The sequence below is a fragment of the Geospiza fortis genome, unplaced genomic scaffold (genome assembly GCF_000277835.1).
Source record: "Geospiza fortis unplaced genomic scaffold, GeoFor_1.0 scaffold40, whole genome shotgun sequence".
Lineage (NCBI taxonomy): Eukaryota > Metazoa > Chordata > Aves > Passeriformes > Thraupidae > Geospiza > Geospiza fortis.
In genome coordinates, this window is record NW_005054297.1 from 1,947,639 (window position 1) to 1,967,681 (window position 20,043).

Below are 20,043 nucleotides of genomic sequence, written 5' to 3' on the forward strand. Positions count from 1 at the left end.
GAAATAATAAATGCAATAAATTTTTTTTGCAGCTAGATGGCTTTCAGCATACAGGAAAAGCGGTAAAACAATTCTCTTGTTAACATATTGATTCAGCTATTTAGCACTGCGTGAAAACCACTGATGAGAAACTGACCAGCTTCAATAGAATGTGATAGGAATAAAAAGGAAAAGCTTTTGTGATTCTCCATGAATGAAGCAGCACAGACTACGTGCAAGTGATCAGATGCAGGAGCCAAGTGCCCAAGATTCTGTGGCATCACTCTCCTTGATGCTGCTCTGAAAGGAACCAGAAGAGCCCCCAACAACCTGCTCTCATTTCCAGGCTAATTCTAACTTTGAGATTCATCTTGCTTTGTAAAACAGTTGAACTTCATTATGCCTGAAGGTCCCTCCAGTGTGAATTATTCCAATGTTATCCTGCAATCATAATGACTTTCCATTATAAATTATTTAGTGCAGTAGTGAAAACACTGCCAGGAAGCATGAAAGAAAGCAAGATTTTATTATTGACAAAAATGTCCTTTGATACATTTCCTATTATTGAGAATTGGTACAAGAAAATATTTAAAATATTAGCTTTTCCTGTTAAATAAAAATTGAAGGCATTTACCCATTCTCCTAGTTGAGTGTCCGTCCTCATAATAAGTTAAACATTAAAAAAAATCAAACCCTCAAACATGTTATATGAAGTTTTACATACTTGTATAAACACACACCCGCCCAGATTTATGGACCTTTGCTGGTACACATTATGCATATGAAAGTAACTACTCAAGAGAAACAGAACAGCTGAGAACAGAAGGGACCCCTCAGATCATCCAGTCCAACCTCCCAGCTCAGGCCAGAGTGACCCCCCACAGGTTACCCAGGGCCATGTCCAGTCAGGTTAGCAGTATCCCCACATAGGAGAGACAATACTTAAAAAAAATCAAACCAGAATAACACAAAACTTGCTCTGATTTCTTGTGATATGCCTAAATTGCTCAGTGTTCCTGATTCACAGTTTTATTTATACTGTTTCTGTATTTTACAGCCTGTGAGCAAAAAAAAAAAAAAAAAAAAAGACAGAAGTCAACCTGAATACACTATAACAAACTTACGCAGAAAATAGCACTTTGTACCTTTTTTTGAAATTTAGAGATTCTAAAGCTTATTCATCAGAAAGTAAAACATCTTTAGGTTAATAAACAAGAAAGCCTGGAAATTGTTACAAAAGGTTCCCATGTGGTTTGAGTAAATTTAATAGTAAAAAGAGTACAGGTTTCATGCACAACTCGAGGGCTGCTACACAGACTGTTTTTTCCCCTTAATTTTACAGAATGTGAGACTGCCCTGCTGAATAAAGATTCACTGCTTAGATTACTTTGCAATGACTTTTCAGAAGTAACATGATGCTCCAGGGTGTTTTTCTAACCAGGCAGCACATAGTGATTGACCAGTCTTTACCATGAATTTATTATTTCAATAGCTTTCAATATCAGCATGTTAGATGTATGTCCATTTGATTCATTTCAAATGAAAAGTGGAAGTTATATTCCCATAAAAATATTTTCAGCTAGAACTGAGTGGGAGATTACCTGCAGCTACCCACATACCTGTAGGCACAAACAGGCCATGGTGAATTCACAGCACCAAAATCCTCTCTGCTCAGATGATCTTTAAAGGTCCCTTGCAACCCAAACCATTGTGATTCTGCCGGTTTTATTGCACATTGATGATAATCACATTTACTACTGCAGAGCTTAAGAGTAAAATGGGGGAACATCCTGTGCCAGGTACTGTGTAAATAGGAGCTACACTGCTCATTGTAGCACAGTGAAAAGACAGCTCAACTCTCATTTTACTCAGCCTGGGATTTTGGTCTGCTTTTATGAAGCATCTTTCCTGCCTAGCAAGAACATCTCATCTCTAGCATCCAAATAAGCTTTTATTTACAACTGAATTCAGGTAACTCCACACAACTCTCTCTTGACTTAAGCCAAAGTACCATCCTGAGGCCGATTTATGTTTCAAACAGGAAAGTGTTAGGAAGGTGTGATAACAAGTGGTGTCCTGTATTTCCAAATTAACTGGATTACTCCTGAAATCTTGGCTTGACTAGCTGTACACATTGTTTCACAGGACCAGTAATCCACAGCTTTAGCACAAAACACATTTCATCATTGGGGTTAAAGAGATTTACCTTGTGGGGCTCATTTACACAGCTAATTACATTATTGCTTTGCTGAATCCTTCCTGCTCTCATCACACATGCAAAATGCCATCTGCCCTAGTAAATCTAACTAGCCAGATGAACTCTTAATTTACCAATGCAATTTGTGAAGAAATATTAAGTACCTCTGAGGATCTCCAGTTAAGAAAACATAATCACTAACTCCTGCATTGCAAGAGTACTGTGTCTATAGACCAAATAGCTCATTACTCTGGCAGGAAAATGAGGTTATCACTAAGTGTGCTTCTTAGAACTGCTCTACAGAAAGGGATAGCAAAAATAATAGAGATTTAAAAATAATCTGTCTGGCAATTAAGTACCAACATAAATTAATTACAAATTCTTCTGCCAAGGAAGCTTTTCATGTCTAGGTGACAGGAAAATAGCTGGAGTAAAACCTTTGGGAATGCTATGCTTTCACTTCACTCAAAAAATTCCACTGAGCCAGTTCAGCTGTAGAGCAATTCCAGCATTAATCAAATTATGCCAGACATTAATGTATTTTTATGCATAAATATAATTTATTAGGGAATTATACATAATATAATATATTAGGTTTCTATTCTGAAAGGTCTTCAAACAAGCCAATAAGAACCACGACTGAACCATTCATATTGCACTAAAATAAGATTTTTTTCCAAACAACAGGGGAGAATTATGTAGATAATACAAATAACAACTTTATTGCTATCTCATTCTATGTATAAAACAATATTTCAGTCCATTCCTGTCTGTCTATAATAGATAGAGGCAATGGACTACATACATATTGAACAGTTCAGAACCTCTCTGAATATAGGTCAATTAGTCTGACATTAATGAATTAAAATGACTTCAGACTTCCGGGTTTTTTCCTAATTATGAGTCACACTAATGACTATCTCCTGCAAAGCCAAAAAAAAACAGGAAAACCTCTCAGTGTTATTAGAGACAAAAACCTCCTAGGTATCTCAAAGCAAGTTTTACAGCAAGTTCAGTTTACTGACATTTTAAAATACTTGCTTTGACTTGAATGGGGCTTTGGTTGTTTCCCCAAAGCCTCAAGCCATAGCCTCTACCATGGTCAGATTTGGCTCCCACTGAAGAGGTTTCCTTTTTAGGGTAACCCAAGGTACCTTTGGTCCCCTTTACTGGCCCTGCCTCCATGAGGGCTCTGCTCACTCTTGCTCTCCCTAATCCCACAGCATCACTTCCCTCTGGTTCCACTGCAGAGCAGGGTGAGAGCTCAGCAATGCTGACGGCTGTGCAGAATCCATCATGCATGGCTGGTGACTGCAGAGAGGGAGGCACTGACACACTCACTCTGCTCACCCTGTGTGCTCTGTCCTCTCTGCACACAGCAGGAAGAAAATTCACTGTGTAGGACAAGTGGGAAGTTTCACAGACAAGGAGATCTTCCCAATTCCCACACAGCAGAGATCACTGTGGTGCACAGATAGGGAATCTAATCCAGGCATTCCCTCATATAGTCCAGACTATTCCTTTCCAACTTCAGATTGAAAAGCTTCAGTCCTCTCTTCACAATATTTTCCTTAGACATACCTGGGACATAGCTCCTGTCCTTAGAATGACATAGCTCCAGCCTCCTTACACAATTTCTCCCTCTCTTTTTAGGCAAAGTCTCTCTATATACAATTCACTTTTTTTCTTTCCATCGAGTTACTGGGAACATCAGGTTGATTCAGCTTCCACCCTCTTGTTCCTTTCAAGAGGCAATTCTGACCCTCTCCCCTTTGAGCACAACTCCTGAACAACACACAGATCTTCCCTTGCTTCAGTAGCCCACACACATCATCACCCATTTCCATTACAGAGGTGGTGAAAGGAAATTCTCTGTTCAACCACCTATTCACGTGCATTAAAGAAATAATGAGCAAAAAATCACCATGCCTTTTAGACAAGAGAAAAACAATTAAGAAGGGAACTTCACTGCTGTACTTCATCACTAACGTGCAAAATAAAGCCCTAGAACCTGTTATTACACCATGCCCAGAAAAACTTGTTTGAATGGAGGTCAAAATCCAACAAGTACATACTAAATTGCTTGAGTATTTTAACCTCTCATCTGCTATGGCAATCTGCCTTGTCACCCTCTTCATGCCTTCAGCATGCGGTTTCCTCTCATCAACATGATCACTGTCCATTCCCATTATCTACATTCTTTAATTACATATTATTATCCTCTCTGGCTGTCACAAAATTCAACAACACACAATATGACACAAGCAAAAACACAATAAATACATTTTTAAGGTCTCGGCAGATTTGTAAAGCATATGCTGCTTTATTCATAACTGCAAAGACAAGCTACCAGACCCAGTAGTGCACCTTGGATTATACTGCATGCAGGGCAAGGATATGAGAGACAGCAGGGAGCTGAGATGCAGTATTAAGTAGGCAATGGGAGATGAAAAGCTATGAGCAGGGTTGAAACCTTAGAAATGGCCTAACAGGGAGAGCTTTAGCCAGAGCACAGGTAGGACTAAGCATGGTGGAACTGCTGAAGACAAGGAGTCTTAACACTAGTCTATTGAAGAAATAAATTATACAGCAGTGGATCAGATAAAAGTTACAGTCAATGAACTTAGTTCAAGCACACAAAAAAATTCACCATTTCCCAAAAACAGAAGTTAGTAGTTAGGAGGACCAAACCGGTACTTTAAGACCTCCACAGGAAATCCTCACACCACACAGCTGCCCCAAACTTGGGGCTATTAACTTGAGGTTACTCTTCAGCATGGTCACATTTTCTCCTTAGGCACATTGTGCTTTCCATTGACACGCACAGACAACATTAAAGAGCCTGGCCAAGGAAAAGGTTTGCAGAAAAAAGAAATAGCCACAATATCGACCGTTACAGGATGCATGGAATGAAAGAATTCTCCTTTGAAAACAACCTTTGCAGGGGCTTTCTAGTTGTTCCTTGCTACAAAGAAAGTTCTGTTCTTGCTGAAGTTTTGGAAGAAGAAAAAAGAGAGAGAAGCCTTTAGAAACCTCCTTCCTTAGGAGGCTGCAAAGGAATTTGCATGCATCATGCAGACACAAAATGAAGTTGAAAGCTTTGAAGAAGTATTCCACACAGAAAGTACATTCTCTCTTTTTCTGAAGGCAACAAAACTTCTGTAGCACACTGTTTGTGCCATGACAGCTATTTTCTGCCATTGGTTTGCTTGCAGTAGCTACCTCAAGTTCTCCCCAGGCCGCCATCTGGTAAGGATTTACAGCAGATTACAGGCAGAGATTTACTTGGTGCACTGTATGTCTGTCTGGTTTAGCACGCTGCACAGGCTCAGCAACTTCTTGACAGGTTGGGCTGTGTGGACATAATAATGGACTTGTTGATCAAAGTAGTAAATATTTGGACTGTATGAACAACATTTTTTCTCTTCCTTTATGTCCTCAGGAGTTGCTGTAAACTGAGGAAAGCACAGAAAATCCTCTCTTGCATAACTTGGATTATTAGAAATATGAACACAGATAATTAATTGAGAATGACATGCTGGAGACCTGCTGACCAGATTACCTCAGTGACTGGCATTCTGGCAGCTTCCCTGAGACTCCTCAGAATTCCTTTTCTCCATTTACCCATTTTTGCAAGAGCCACAACTTTCCACATATGTTTGATAACCGGGGCATACATACTGCTTCCAAGTACTACAGAGAGCACTACTGCACTCAAAAGTCAAAGCAAAAGTGAAGATTGCTACTCTGAAGAGAGCTCATTAGGCGTGATGCCTGGATTTATTTAGTACAGGTGCAGGCATCTTTCAGCTGAGTTAAACTGCCAAAGCAATACTTGATAGTAGTAGCAACATTCACATTCACAACTGTAATCACGTTTTGAAGTTCACCAAACTAAAATAATTTTGTACATTTTCTGTCAAAAGAAAGAACTTGACTATGTTATGATTCAATACAAGTCATAATTTAATCACACAAGTGTTTTTAGGTAAGAAATTTATGTGCTTATTGAAAAAAGTGTCAAAGAAGGTTTGTGGGGCTTTTTTATAACTGGCAGGCTTACACTAAAATGTATTTACTGATAGATTAGTCAGCTTAAACTACACTGACTGACATTTGTGGCACCTGGTTTCTCTTCTAACATGAAGAAAACTCACTTTTGGAAAAAGTAAGATGTATACTCAAAAGCTTTACTACATATATGGAAAATTTAAATACTGTTAAAAGTATGATTAGCATTTACACATTTCTTTTGCTCCAGCAACTTTTGAATGTTGTGTATTCACTTGGAAAAGGCACCACTTTGGTTACAATCTGGAAGTTACAGAGACCACCTTGAAAAGCAAAAAACAATAGTGAGAAAAAGGGAGAGGAAAAAATACTGATTGTCATTTTCAATATAAAGAAAATTGACTAGGAGGACTGTGGAAAGATTTCTTGCAAAGATCCATCAAGTTGTCCTTACTTCAGCTGACATCATTCAAGAAAAAGCCATCACTGAACAAGACTTACGGGTTATTTTTCTGTGAAAAACCACCTAAGCAAATCACCAGACAAATATAATAGTGCTAGGCTGTGCTATCTTATTATGATGGTTGGTAACAAAGAAAGAGAGCTCAAATGACTCTTTCCAACAACAGGCAGTCTCTGTACAGAATTTCATATGATTAACTCAAAATGCTTCATAGCAGCTAAGAGGATGAAAGAACTGAGAAGTCCCTTGGAAGCTTGTGCAAACATGATTCCAATAAATTCAGTGATATGCCGCCCCCTCGCCCTTCTCTCCCCATCAGTTACAGAGCTGTAAGTTAGAAATGAGAATGAGGTTCAGCACTATGTGGATAGCTAAGCCTGTAAAAATTAAATGGAGGGGCAGGATGAACAGCACAGTAGTAGGCGCTGCTAAGCTGAGAAAACCATGGTGTCTCAGTAGAGTTGCCTGAAAACCCAAAAGATGTCTGCAGCTGCTGGTAATTTTCCAAGAGGTTCATCCATGGTGCCAGACACTGTGGCTGATTCAAAACCTGTTCCGTCCCACTTCTCACTATAGGAGGTGCTGCAGGTATGCTCTGCAAGTACCAAAGAAGCTATCATGCTTTTAGTGGTACTGAAAGTACAACAGTGCTAATAATCTAAATATATGCATTTCCAGAACATAGTAACTCAGCCTTTTTAAAAAAAACATATGCAAACCCCACCAATTAAGACTCTACTTAGTATGACAAACAAGGCCATGTCCATTCACAATACCATCCTGTACTCACACCCCTCCCTTCCTTGTAGTCAGCACCTTTGGATTTAGTTGCATCCAGAACTTAACCCCTGATATATATATATGTATGTATATGTGTACACACACACACACATATATCTATATATAGGTATACTGAAGCAGGGAATGCTGCTGGATCAGCCCTCTGGCTGCCTTGTGTCTCCCACTAACATCCACAGACAAACAGAACAGGGTCAGGACAGTTTTAAGGACTGTCCATGCTATAACTATCAGCAGGTTTCCTGAGTTCCTCAATACCCCACTGTTCCTCAGTACTCCACACAGAACATGCCCAACCCATTGGCCAGATGTTCCCACAGACAGAAGGCATGGAGCTGCCTCATTTGGAATGGGGAGAAGGCAGTTTAGACTGGGGAAACAGGAGCTGAATAGCACACAACAAGCCTCTTTAATTTATGATTATTATTAAACTCCAAGAGGCATGGCTGTTTGAGGTACCCTGCAGGAATTACCACAGCCATCTGTCCTAATGCCACATTCAAGTACCCTTCCCCTGAAAAGTAACCCAATGTCCTCGAGCTCTACCTGAGGTTTGTTTTTTCTAGTTTCTCCCTTTGGTCCCTAAGTGTTGAAATTGGAAAGTTGAACTGATGTTTTCCAATCTCTGTCCAAGCATGTTTTTTCTCCTAGGCAGAGCTGGCAGGCAGAATTACACCAGATCAGGGCAAGCACTGAGGATACTATAGAGAAAGAATTCCAGCTGGGCATAAGAGCAAGAATTTCAGATTATCAACTCTGCTATACTGATTAAAAAATTACTTCCATATTTTCCCTAAAATGCCTGTCTGCAAAAGAGGTTCCTGGTTTACATAATCCAAAAGAAGTGGGCAGGAAGGCATCAGAGAAGCCTTAACCTTTGCAACTGTAGTTTTCTGTGGTAACCTCCAGCAGATCATCTATATAAGCCTCCCCTCCCTAAAACCACTGTCTCCTCCCTGCCCACAGAAAGTCCTTCTGACAAGCAATCTGTTACTCTGCCATTCTGAATAAATCAGGGGGAAAAGACTTGCTCTTCTGATGCCTAAGAAAATTAAAAAGCCAGCCTTAAATCTGCTTCAGAAATGTTCTCAGACTGCTCCTCGCTTACATGGGCATGTCACCAAGCAGAGCAGCTCTTAACTTCCCAACACAAAATGAGCAGTGATTTTTTTTAACACTATTTCCTTAAATGTATATGAGTAGGCAGAGAAAAGAAGAGGCTAAATTATCTCATATCCTCCTGCTGCTCCATCTTCTCCAGCATTTCCAACATTGCATACAAGAAATTCTTTTCAATGTATACCTGTATTTCCAAATGAAGGAGCACTGTTATCCCAAATCCCCACCACCACTGTCACTGTCACACCTGTCACTGCATTTTGCAGTGTACCTGTCACATCTGCATTTTTGATATTCACAATTAAGCCATTATTCTAAATTCCCACCACAGCTCTACTCAGAGCTGTGGAAAATCAACAGAGGGATGGGGTGAAGGTGCTGACTGTCACTTGACAACAGAGCTGAGCCAATCTAACAGCTAACTTACTAATGGGCAGATTGCTCTTCCCCTCTTCTCAGTTCCTGCACCAGTTCCACCTGTGCTCCCAATCCAGCTCCAGGATGTAAGCTTTGAGGAAAGTAACCCACCTGTACAAGGGGGCTGCTATCAAACACTAGCTCAAAGAAAGTAGTACATCACATCCAAACTAAAACTGAAACTTCACACAACTGGAAAAAAGGATTTCCTAAATTATGTTTTTATGAAACGCTATAATGGGTGTAGGTACCTGTGCAAAATTTTGTGGACTGGTGCTGGACTGTAGCACCTGCAGAGTCAGAGCACAATCCTCTCTCACAATCCTCTCAAACTTCTCTCACCTTGTGCAGACGTGCTCAAAATTCCTGGGGAAAATCTTAAGTTTAAAAGGGCACTACCAACCACAAATAACTGGGCTTATCTCCAACATCCAGACATATACATTTCTTCTTGTAGGGGAGCTGTGGAAGACTCAATATTAACAGGAAATGAAGTAAAAATGAGCACTGAAGAATTAGTTACAGAAGGCAGAGAAGCTAGTTTGACACAGGCACACGCAAAGGAATTCTGCCTTACTAAGTTTAAGTGAGGGGGTGATAAAGTGTTTTGATTACTTGCTTTAGAGCCTCAATACAGTCAAGAGATTTAAAAAGTCAGTATCCTGGGTTCTCATCAAACCTACCCAAAACAAAAGGGTTTTGCATATGCATTTTCTGTTACAGCTATACTAGCTACAGATACGGTTTATTTTCACATCAAGTTACAGGTTTCTTCTTTAAAATAATTTAATTATTTTAATTAAAATAATTTAATTGCTGAATACACTCGTGATTTATTACTGAGATAACACAAGACTAACCTGCTGAAGTTCACAATCTGCAGCTGCTTTAAAGGCTGACCAGATGAGGAGAAAGACCAAAAAGGGTCAGACACAGGACCTAACATCAAAATATTCAACTTCTGATCCTCAGTCTGATAAAACTGTTCAGCAAGCAAGATTCAGCAGTCAGAAAGAACTGAGAGGTTTAGTCCAGGTCTAAAAATCATCTTGTTTTTGTTCCCCACAGCAAACAGTACATTTAACTCTTCACACTATCTTTTGCCCAGAATGTACCTGCATTCAACAGTTGACTTTTATGTTAAAGTTGAACTCCTGCTTCAGCAGAAATGCTTATCTAGAGTAAAAGTCAGAAGCTGGAGAAAAGCAGTTGTAACTTCATTGGTAAAATTGTTCTGCAGTATGTTCAGCTACAGTAGGGTAAGGTAAACAGGCTTTTAAGTTTTTGTTGTATTTCTCCTAAAAACAGGAGCAGGAGCTTTATTCCCAGCTTCTTTCCTTTGTGAAGGCTTCATATTTTTATTACAAGACACAAGTTGTGAAGCCGAAGATTTGTTTGGCACAGCCTGCTGGCAACTGGAAACTCAGATTAACATTCTCTTATTGCAACTAACAACTGTTTCCATGGGAACAAAGACAAAACTATAATAATTCACAGTAGCCACAGCATCATACTGACCATGCCTTGTCCATACCAAGTTCATATCTGATGGTTTCCAGCACAACAGATGACATGCACCATCTCACAACCATGAAGTGACAACTTTATCAATAAATCAATGCTACAGTTTATGAGACTTTTTATGTAAGAAAATTTGATTATTTGTTTTGTTAGATGTCCTCCTTCTTAGCTAAGTGATAGAAGGAACTTGTAATTTTCCTATTATCATCTCTTTATTTTAAGTGGTGTTATCAACAAGAAGGAAAATGATGCCTCTATCCTACCCAGTCCTCAACAAAAGGAATACAGCACAATCATTACCATGGAGGAACAAAGCCATGCTGAGATTAAAGTCACCTACTGAGCATCAGGTAGCAAACCAGTGACCAGTCTTTTCCACTCCAGTGAATCATTAACTTAAAGTGGAGGCTGCTTCCCTGAATAAGAGCTAACTCATTCCCATTTACAGCACTACATCATCTGGTAATGAGTACAAAAATATTTGACTGGTGGAACTGAAAGCAGAATCTATTTAGACTCACTGAAGCACTGCAATCAGATATCCTAATTTACTTCTTCTGAGCTAGTTTCTTGCCATATCCAAAGAGCACAGTGCTGGTCTTAAAGATTCAGCAATTTAAAAAATCTTAAAGGCATTACAGTTCCTTGCCCTGGTTCTGTTACTGTATTTTACATGAGAACTATATTTAATCTGATTAATAACTTACTTATTAATTCCAAACTTAGATTAAAGTTGTATTTCCACAAACTTGATGGCATGAACAAATTTAGAAGGGAATAAATAATTACTTATCTAGATGTAACCAGAAGAAAACCATCTCACAAAATATTTCTTGACTGATTTTTTCCTTTAAGTGATTCCTTTCAACTGTTGAGTCTTAGCAGCATGCAATTAAGAATAACACTTCCCAAAGACTCTTATGTACTTAATATCATTTTTTTATCATAGCATAATAATAAAGCATAAAGGTATACAGTATATGTATAAATATATAGTGTATATTTATACAGTGTATATGTATAAATATATAGTATATATTTTTACTATATAAAGCATAAAAGTATGAAGTATAAAGGCACACTTTGGACTGAAGGACTATGAATGTTATCCATCAGAACACTATCAGAAGATGACTTACAAAGGCAGGAGTATCTACATGCAATTAGACAATCCTATCACTTCTCCTCTCAGGTAAGAGTACTAATATATTGGAAAACTGAACACTGAGTACTTCCAAGTATTAGGAAAAAATATAAAACTACTAAAATCAAAGGTCTAAGTGATTGCTGCCAAGGCTTACACACAAATGATACTTCTCTGTGTTGTGGTTATATACAATAGATTGGGGTATCAACCTGGAGCTAACTGTTCTGAAGCACCAGTCCCATCAGAACCATGAAGTCTGAAATAGAAACATCAAAAGGCTTGATTTCTGTGCCCATTTGTCATCATGTTTATTTTCATCTCTGAATCAGAATTAGCTCTATTTCAATTTTACAAAACCAAAACAAAACAACCATTTTGAATATGTAACTGCACCATTAATACAGTGAATGTGAAAATAGAACAGCATATGGCAAAAGAGATTACAGGGATTAGCCAATTAAATGGTATGACTCAAACCGACATGATCCGCCAAATCTGTGTTTTGCAGTGCAGTGTGTGGGGCCATGGGAACATGACTTCACTTAATGCAAATTACAAAGGCAAAGTTCTGAAAATACCTGATTTGACAAAAAGTATCTTCAAGGAAGCAGGGAGAAGTATGAGATGTTCAAAGCTTACAAGCTAAGAACAAATTCTTCACTTCTTTAGTGCTGGAGTTCACAATACCAACTTGATGTAGAATTTATTACGAGCAGTCCCACCAGAAAATAACCTTGACCATAAAGTCTATACTCACTAATTATTCACATGCTTAGGACATAAGATATTAATTTTGATATACAAGACTACAGACCAAATTCTTGGTAACATAAAAACACAGTAAATGTCTCAGTGAAATGAAGTTTCCACGAGCGTAAGAGAACAAAATATTCAAGCAGAGCTTCAGGCTGAGTGGAATGCAAACGGCAGTCCTCACCATCAGGTTTCACAGAGACACAAATAGCTCACCTGATCATTTGACAGAAGGAAAGAGGCAAAAGAAGCAGAGGTATCTGGAAACAGTGCCTCCTAAAAGTGAGATTACTGTCACCTTCATGCAACTGCCCTCATTACACCTTGTGCAAGATCTGCTCAAAAGACACATCCTGTAGGAAAACAGGCCATTTTTCTGGCCTGTTTTCAGAAAGGCCATTTTTTCTCGCCCATTGCAGAATAATTATTCTGCTGGTTAACCCCTAGCTTGCCTAAATAGAATTCATTCATTCAAGCTCAGCTGAGTTCATTCTTCTACAGTTATGTCAAAGATGCATGAAGAAATGTCAAAAATCCAAGCAAACAGCAGTTCACAGATATCATATAGATATGTGACCCATTAGACTAATGAATTTAAGGCTTCATATTACTAAAAGTTTAAATTTATAAATTGAAAGCTGTTTTACAAAATAATAGAAACACCTTTTATACACAGTTGCAGCTAAGCCACCAAAAGGAATCAAACAAAGCCATTCTTGGGTTTAATTAAATGTTCACCTTGATACAATTTTAAATGCCAGTATTATACAGAAGCATTAGCACTTGTAAGAGCTAAGTGAAACAAAATGCATGTTGAAAAGTTAAGCTGGTAAAACTACCAAATCCACAATTTCCAGAAGCACCTTTTAATCAATGCAACCTCAATAAGGTTGCACACACTTCTACAACATCTTAAGTTTTCCTTAAGAAGACACAGATTAGTAAGAAACAAAACGGGAAAAAAAGTCTCATTAAAACAAGGGCAGTTTCAAGTTTTAACCCGACAGCTTTCAAAGGAACAAGAAACTACACACACCTATGTAATGGACCTGCTCTTACATAAAACTTGACTATGGATGCACATATATGGAAACAAATGAAATTTATTTCAAATTTCCTGGGCTAAATCTTGTAATATTATAACCATCTGACTGTTTATCACAGTGTGAAAAACTCAGCTGTCTCTTATGGATTTAATGGTAAATACAAAGCAGCTTATCCTCTACTTCTATCTCATGCTGCTTCAGTTAAGAAAACAAGCCTCAAACCCATCAGTGACAGCTCTGAGATATGTAAGCAAAGTTCTGTGAAAGGTCACCAACATTTCATTTTCATTAACAACCTCCTCCCCCCCATTATGCTTAGCAGAAAAATATTCTCTTATACACAACTGTACAGATTTCCAAGCTGTAGCACGTGCTACTTACAAAGCCCTTCGTATATTTTACTTCCTGATTATGGCCTTGGTATCAATGATAGGGTGTTTCAATATAACAAATCACTATAACAACATCAATAACAAATCTGTATTTTAAACAAAAGTAGTTTATCCGCTTACCTTGAGGAAAAGTATTTGGTTGCACTAAGTACAGGAATGCATGTACTATTTTAAACAAAATTCCTATTGCCCCAGGTTCATGGTATGCACCTGTATCATAGGTCTTGGCTGGTACAAATCCAAAATCCAAAGTTCCAGGAGGTGGTTTGTATATAGGCTGTACCTCTGAAATTGTACTTCCACAAAACAGCAGCAGCAGCAAACAGAGTTCCACAGCCATAGCGAGCAGTATTCATAAAACTGGAGGTAGAGGTATTTGTCCAACCAAGTCTAGAAATCTTCAATACATTCACTTGAGGAGTAGCTTTCTAGCCAGGACAATGCTGGTGCACTCTCACACCTTCAATTCTTCAATGTATTTTTACTTCAGAGTGGAACAGCAGTCTCTCGTGAAAATGACTCAGCGCACCATCTCTGGCAGAAAGAAGAAACAGCTCATTAACATGTGTGCAAGCAAATAGGAAAGTGCAAGACGACCTGCAATCTTCTGTGGAAACTGAACATATCGACAGCTGCAAAAGTGAGCCTGACAGGGCAGGGAAGAAAAACATTTTGAGGCTTGTGAATAATATGCTATACTACATACATTGTACTTGAAAGAGGTGGAAAAAGAATTATGCACAGTTCCAGGTCAGTGAGTTTTCAAAAACAAAGAGAACGTTGATACAGCTCCAAGGGAAACAAAACTAAAGGAGCATTGCATGAATTGCGCTTCTGACTAAGTACAATATGTCATGTCACAACAATTACACAATGCATTTAATCACCACCTGATGGTTCTGTAGTTGATGACACTTATTACAAGTAATACCCTGTATTTCTTTAACATACACCTTTTAGCAAAACCTTCAATCCTAGATACTCAACTGTTTTCCAAGATTGAAGAAAAAAATTACACATCACTGAAAAGTTACCAAAACAACAAAAAAAAAACAACCAAAAAACAAAACCAATGAGACATCACCCTCTTGGCAGATGACAATGGGTGTCAGCAATTACTTTCTATTAATTCAAGCTATCTGAAAGCTCTCCTTAGGAACTGGAGAAGTCAACAATTTTTATTTACAGCTTGCTAAAGCTGAGTGTCATTAAGATGACTTTGGATGGTTAAAAATGTTCAAGAATATTTTGAATCTACAAAATCGCAGCAGCTTAATCTACCACTACTTAAGTAATGTAAACAGAAACACCCCTGGCTTTCCAACAAATTAAGTGACCATGTCTTGATCTACAAGAAGCCAGGTAAGACTCCTTCACTTCAGTGTGCAACAGCAGTCTCTGGGGAAACAGACCAAAACCAACCAAATAGAAGGTGACAGAGAAGCTGCTGCCATTCTCTGGTTCTGGAAGCTGCACATACCTGATGGGTGTGCCATCACCCATCACCTGATGGGTGAGCACCGTGCTGACCTTCCCACCCATCAGCCCAGCTTCCCTTTGGGACGCCTTTGCTGATCCCCAGAGCGCCATGGCAGGGCCATGATAGGACACCACTTCCACCCAGAGAGCACCAGCTGCCTTCCCCAGCACAGCTGGGCCTCTGCGGCCCCTTCCAGCAGCACTGCCCAAGAGAAAAGCTTTCCATCTCCACCTTGGTGTTCAGACCATTCACCAGCAAGAATGACAGCAAAATAACACAAACACCTCACAGCTTCAGTCAGCCCAATGCTACATCAACACCTTGACTTCCAAGGTACTTCCAGGTCAAAGAGATGCTGAAGACACTTAAAACCTGTAGTAAGGTGAGACTTAAATCTCTCCCTGCTTTACAGTCTCTGGTTAAACACCATCTACCTTTCTGAAAACCAGTACTTTGCAAGAAGTCAAAAACACACTGCAAGCTTGTTTAGTAGTCAGTGCTGCACTCAAAGGAGAGGTCAAGAAAAACATGGAACAAAGAAATACAATATCACATCAAAGACCTAGAGACAGTTTTGTTTCTACACTGCTCAAATGAGTTAAGAGGGAACACTCAAACCTATCTTTCTTCCTCATGGCTTATGGAAACCAAGAAGAACGAACAGTAATAATGCTATGATTAGCACAATTATCCAACCCTTATTCAAAAATGTGATGTTAGCAACCCCTCTGAAGTATGCTCAACACAGGCACACAAGTAATTTAGAACACATAATATCATGGAAAAGAATGTTCTGTTAATGATTAATGAAAGAAAAAAAAAGTTCAAATCCAAAATATTCATTTTCCTCTTTTAACTTTTTAGTGAGACTAGTTTTCTTCAGCCTAGAAGATACTTTTTAGTGAAGCTTTATCATATGCACATCTTGCTCTAAGGCTGAACACAAAATTGGTCAAAAAGTGAAAACTGCTTAGGCTTCAGTTTATTATCAAATCTCAAGAAACCTACAGTACAAAATATCACAAGACCACAACTAGACAAAAAAAATCATTTTGTCTTTGTGGCAGAACAGCGAAAATTGTGCAAGTTTGATACACTACTGTTCTGGTGCCAAAATTACCTTTGTTTTTGCATATATTCCTCATACCTATTCATAGCTCTGTGGACTATTATTGTATAGCTATGTTGTTTCCTAGCTAACTCCAGTACTTGTCCTATTACACAAATTCCTGAAGGCCTGTTCTAATCTTGCTTCTTCTAGGAATCAAGGCCGAGCCACCCTCTCAAGACAATTTCTCATGTTTTACACATAAACAAGGTAGAGCTAGTGGCAAGGAGGGGGGGCTTCAGAGGGGGTCAAACCAAGAGGGGAATTACTTCATTAACTGTTCTTCTGTTTGGGGATTCTTGCCAATTATGCTAATTTGCTAAACTTGTAAAAGTGTAAAAGCCCTATAGCACATAAAAGTCCTATATCACATGTACATTTTCAACACATATTCAGCATGCATGTCAGTGTGTTGTACACCTGGAGGGACCTTCATTAAATGGAAACCACTTTTTATCACCTTAACCTTGTTTGGCTCTTGATTTTAGGGACTCAAGGGCAACAGTTCATTTTTTTTCCTTAAAAGGAGATTTCAACAATTTTTCTAAGTCAGGTTTAGTTTTCTGAAGATTTCTGAAGTACTGAAGTTGCAGCACTTCAGTGAGTCAGGAGAAAAAGCTCACACATGGTAACTGAGCCTTGATTCCAAAACTTAAGGAAACAGATGCAAAAGCACCCATTTCAGTGAAATGTTAGGTGTGCTTGAGAAAGATGAAATTGAGAAGATGATTTCTTCTCTAACTGGTGTCTTAAGGCAAAGCTCTCTGTAGTGCCCTGTTATATTAGAGAGAGGGCAGAAGAAGACGAAGTACACACACAACTTTTTTTTGTAAGATTTTAGATTAAAGACAATTTAAAGTCTATCTAATTACACAAACTGGCAAATAAAACAGTTAAAATGTTCTCCCAATACAGGAAAACAATCACTACACCTTCTACAAGTAAGTAGTCATGCATTAACCAAGTGGGCATTTTTAAGACAAGGACCCCATTGAAATTGCAAAGACGCTTCCTGTACTGCGAAACTAACAATGTTTAGTGGAAAAAACTAAGTTTCCAATTCTACACAGTCTTCAGTCAAGCTTTTATAAAATTCAAGTGAATTTCCTGCAAATCAACAAATCTGCAAAATTATGACCATGTTCTCTTCCTCTCCCTTTGCTGGCAAATATATCACAGTAAATATGGCATATACAATCTATACTGGGCAATTCCTCCTGACTGACACCAGTTCTTCTCTACATAAAACACTCATATTTTCAAGGTTATATTAATAATAATAATCAGGAACTTGCAGAAACACTATTAAACCTGTAGAAACACTTTTAAACCTTAAGATGCCTCTGAGTGTCTAATATGTATTCAACCTACCTAAAAATAACTGAGATGTAAAAAGCTCCCAGCAGTTCTCCTTTTCTTGATATCTGAAAGAAACTTAGCTGGGAGCTTATTAGTAGTTAAATATGCTAGACAAACAGCATAAAAGAGGAAAAATCTATCCCTGAAATCTGTAATTCTGAGAACTTCAGAAATGACATACACAGGAGTGACACAAATAAAGAGAACTGAATAGCAGTTTATGCTAATCTTCACTGCAGCATGTGGGCATCTCATTTCCTCAGACACAGTGTGGCATCACTGCAGTCAATGAGTTACAAGAACTGCCAGTACAACTCTCTCCAAGTTCAAGTAAACAGTGAATGAAGACAAGCTGTGTGAAACTTGGAAATGCTTACAGTATTTATCAAATAAGCCACCAATTTCATTACTACACACCCTGTGAAGTACTTAACAAGTTAAAATAAATTACAGATTTTCATTATTGTGTGTGGTTTGCAAATGTCCATTTGAAAAGACTCAAACTTTTGCATTTTATTCTGTGGCTGACACTAATATTCTATATGTACAAGTCACTAAGCATAACTCCTGGGCTTTTAAACACTACCTGTGGAGAACACCATCACTCAAATATGCAGCAGCATTATAATCTCAGATATATCCTATCCTGTTACTAAAAGTATTTTCCAAAACCAATCTCTGCTTTAAGTTTAACAAGGGAAGAGGAGACAGAGCTAGATGCTTTAGTTCAGCAACTTCTATGATACACCAGCTGTGAATACCAGAGCTCAGAGGCAGCATGATGTGCAGCTCTTTGTTCCAGTGGGACTGGCCTCCTTCTGTTTAACACCACAATCCATGCAAATACAGCACTGCGATGCAACCATGATTAACCCTGTGAACTGAAATTCAATCAGCCAGGGGCTAGACTGCTGAAGCTTAATGGGGGTGCCTGCTGGCAGTGAACCAGGATGGGCTGGGATGGTGGTAGGTGCAGTTGGCCATAGGAAGCACACACAAAGGTTCTGAGTACATTTGTTACATTTTTTCAATAACACATTTGATTGTCCACCATTCCAGCAACCACCAGAAGTGAAATTAAAACAGCCACAAAACAGAGTTACAGGCAGACTGAAACTCTTAAGTATGGGGAAAAAAACCCCACCACCGCCTTCCCATTCGAGAGACCCAACATAGCAAGCCAAGTTAGATATTGGCAGGTTAAAAAGGTATAGTTTTCTGTTACAAAATCTGCCTAGGCCTACCAACAATTACAACCTGTTGCCATAGGAGGATTGAGAGGCAGATAAACATAATAAACACCAGGGACTGCAGAATAGAGCTTGGCAGCACTGAGAGAAACTAAACAAATAGCATCTTCCACACAAGGCAGGCTTGGTACCCATCTGACTTGCCTGCTATATGTTCAAATCGAGTAAGTGAAAAATTGTATTGGGTCAGGAAAAACTGAATATTCAGAATCCAGTTTGCTTTGAACATCTTACTAATTTCAAAATCAATAAACTAAAAAAGCAACATCAAAAAATTCTTCTGTTTTACAAGTCACAGCCATTTAGAAGCAGAAGCACACCTGTAAAAATTCCAGGTGAGATACCTTCTCCCAAGTACAAGCAGGTCTGATTTTCAACTGACTGCCTAAATATTTAAAGTACATTTTCACTAACCAAATAATTTATTTAACTTGTGGTTAAAGTGGTGCATTTACCCCAGTATTCATAGATCACTCTTTGTTAAATTACTTTCCAGTATCACATAGAAAATCGTAAAACACAGTTAGTCCAGCCCATAAACAGGCAATTTTTGGGAAGTGTGAACTGATAAGCGCTGTGTACGTGTCCCAAAAGCAAGGTACCGCAACACGACGCACGTTTCCCACCAGCAGCTGAGACCAAACCTTTCCTTCACGCTCTTTCCAATTACTTACACAGCAGAGACCTCTTCCTCTAACAGGCTGCCTCGTCCTTATCTGCAAACTGCAGAGGAGCGCGGGTACCGCAGCTCTGCCTCTGCTGGAATACCGACCGATGTGGTAGTTTCTTTACCGGCTCCTCTGCATCTGTGTGCAGAAGACACAGCCCGTGTTTACAACCACACTGCCCCTTCTCCACAGCTCTCGGATGAGGTCCCCGGCTCACTGCAGAGCTCACCTCGCTGAGGAGACGCTCGGCCAGCCGGGGTGGGCAGGTGCGATCTGCCCAGGTGCACGGCGGGCAGCAGCGGCAGCAGCGCCTCAGGGAACTGCTCCGAGGCGGG

The 20,043-nt window shown here is 39.1% G+C and overlaps 1 protein-coding gene across 10 annotated transcripts in view; it reads right to left on the bottom strand.

Annotated features, from left to right (window-relative positions):
- PROM1 (prominin 1) overlaps positions 1-20,043 on the bottom strand; it is a 61,315-nt gene extending 41,272 nt beyond the window's left edge. For 7 of the 10 annotated variants that reach the window (XR_004082580.1, XM_031063762.1, XM_031063708.1 and 4 more), the window contains exons 1-3: positions 19,938-20,043; positions 19,715-19,846; positions 13,964-14,377 (exon numbers count right to left, since the gene is read on the bottom strand). Coding sequence is in view for 9 of the 10 variants with exons in the window: in XM_031063762.1 (XP_030919622.1) it covers positions 13,964-14,183 (220 nt within the window). In the remaining variant the exon portion in view is untranslated. The remainder of the gene's footprint in view (positions 1-13,963; positions 14,378-19,714; positions 19,847-19,937) is intronic. The other 3 variants (XM_005415423.3, XM_014308532.2, XM_014308560.2) reach the window with 2 other exon arrangements.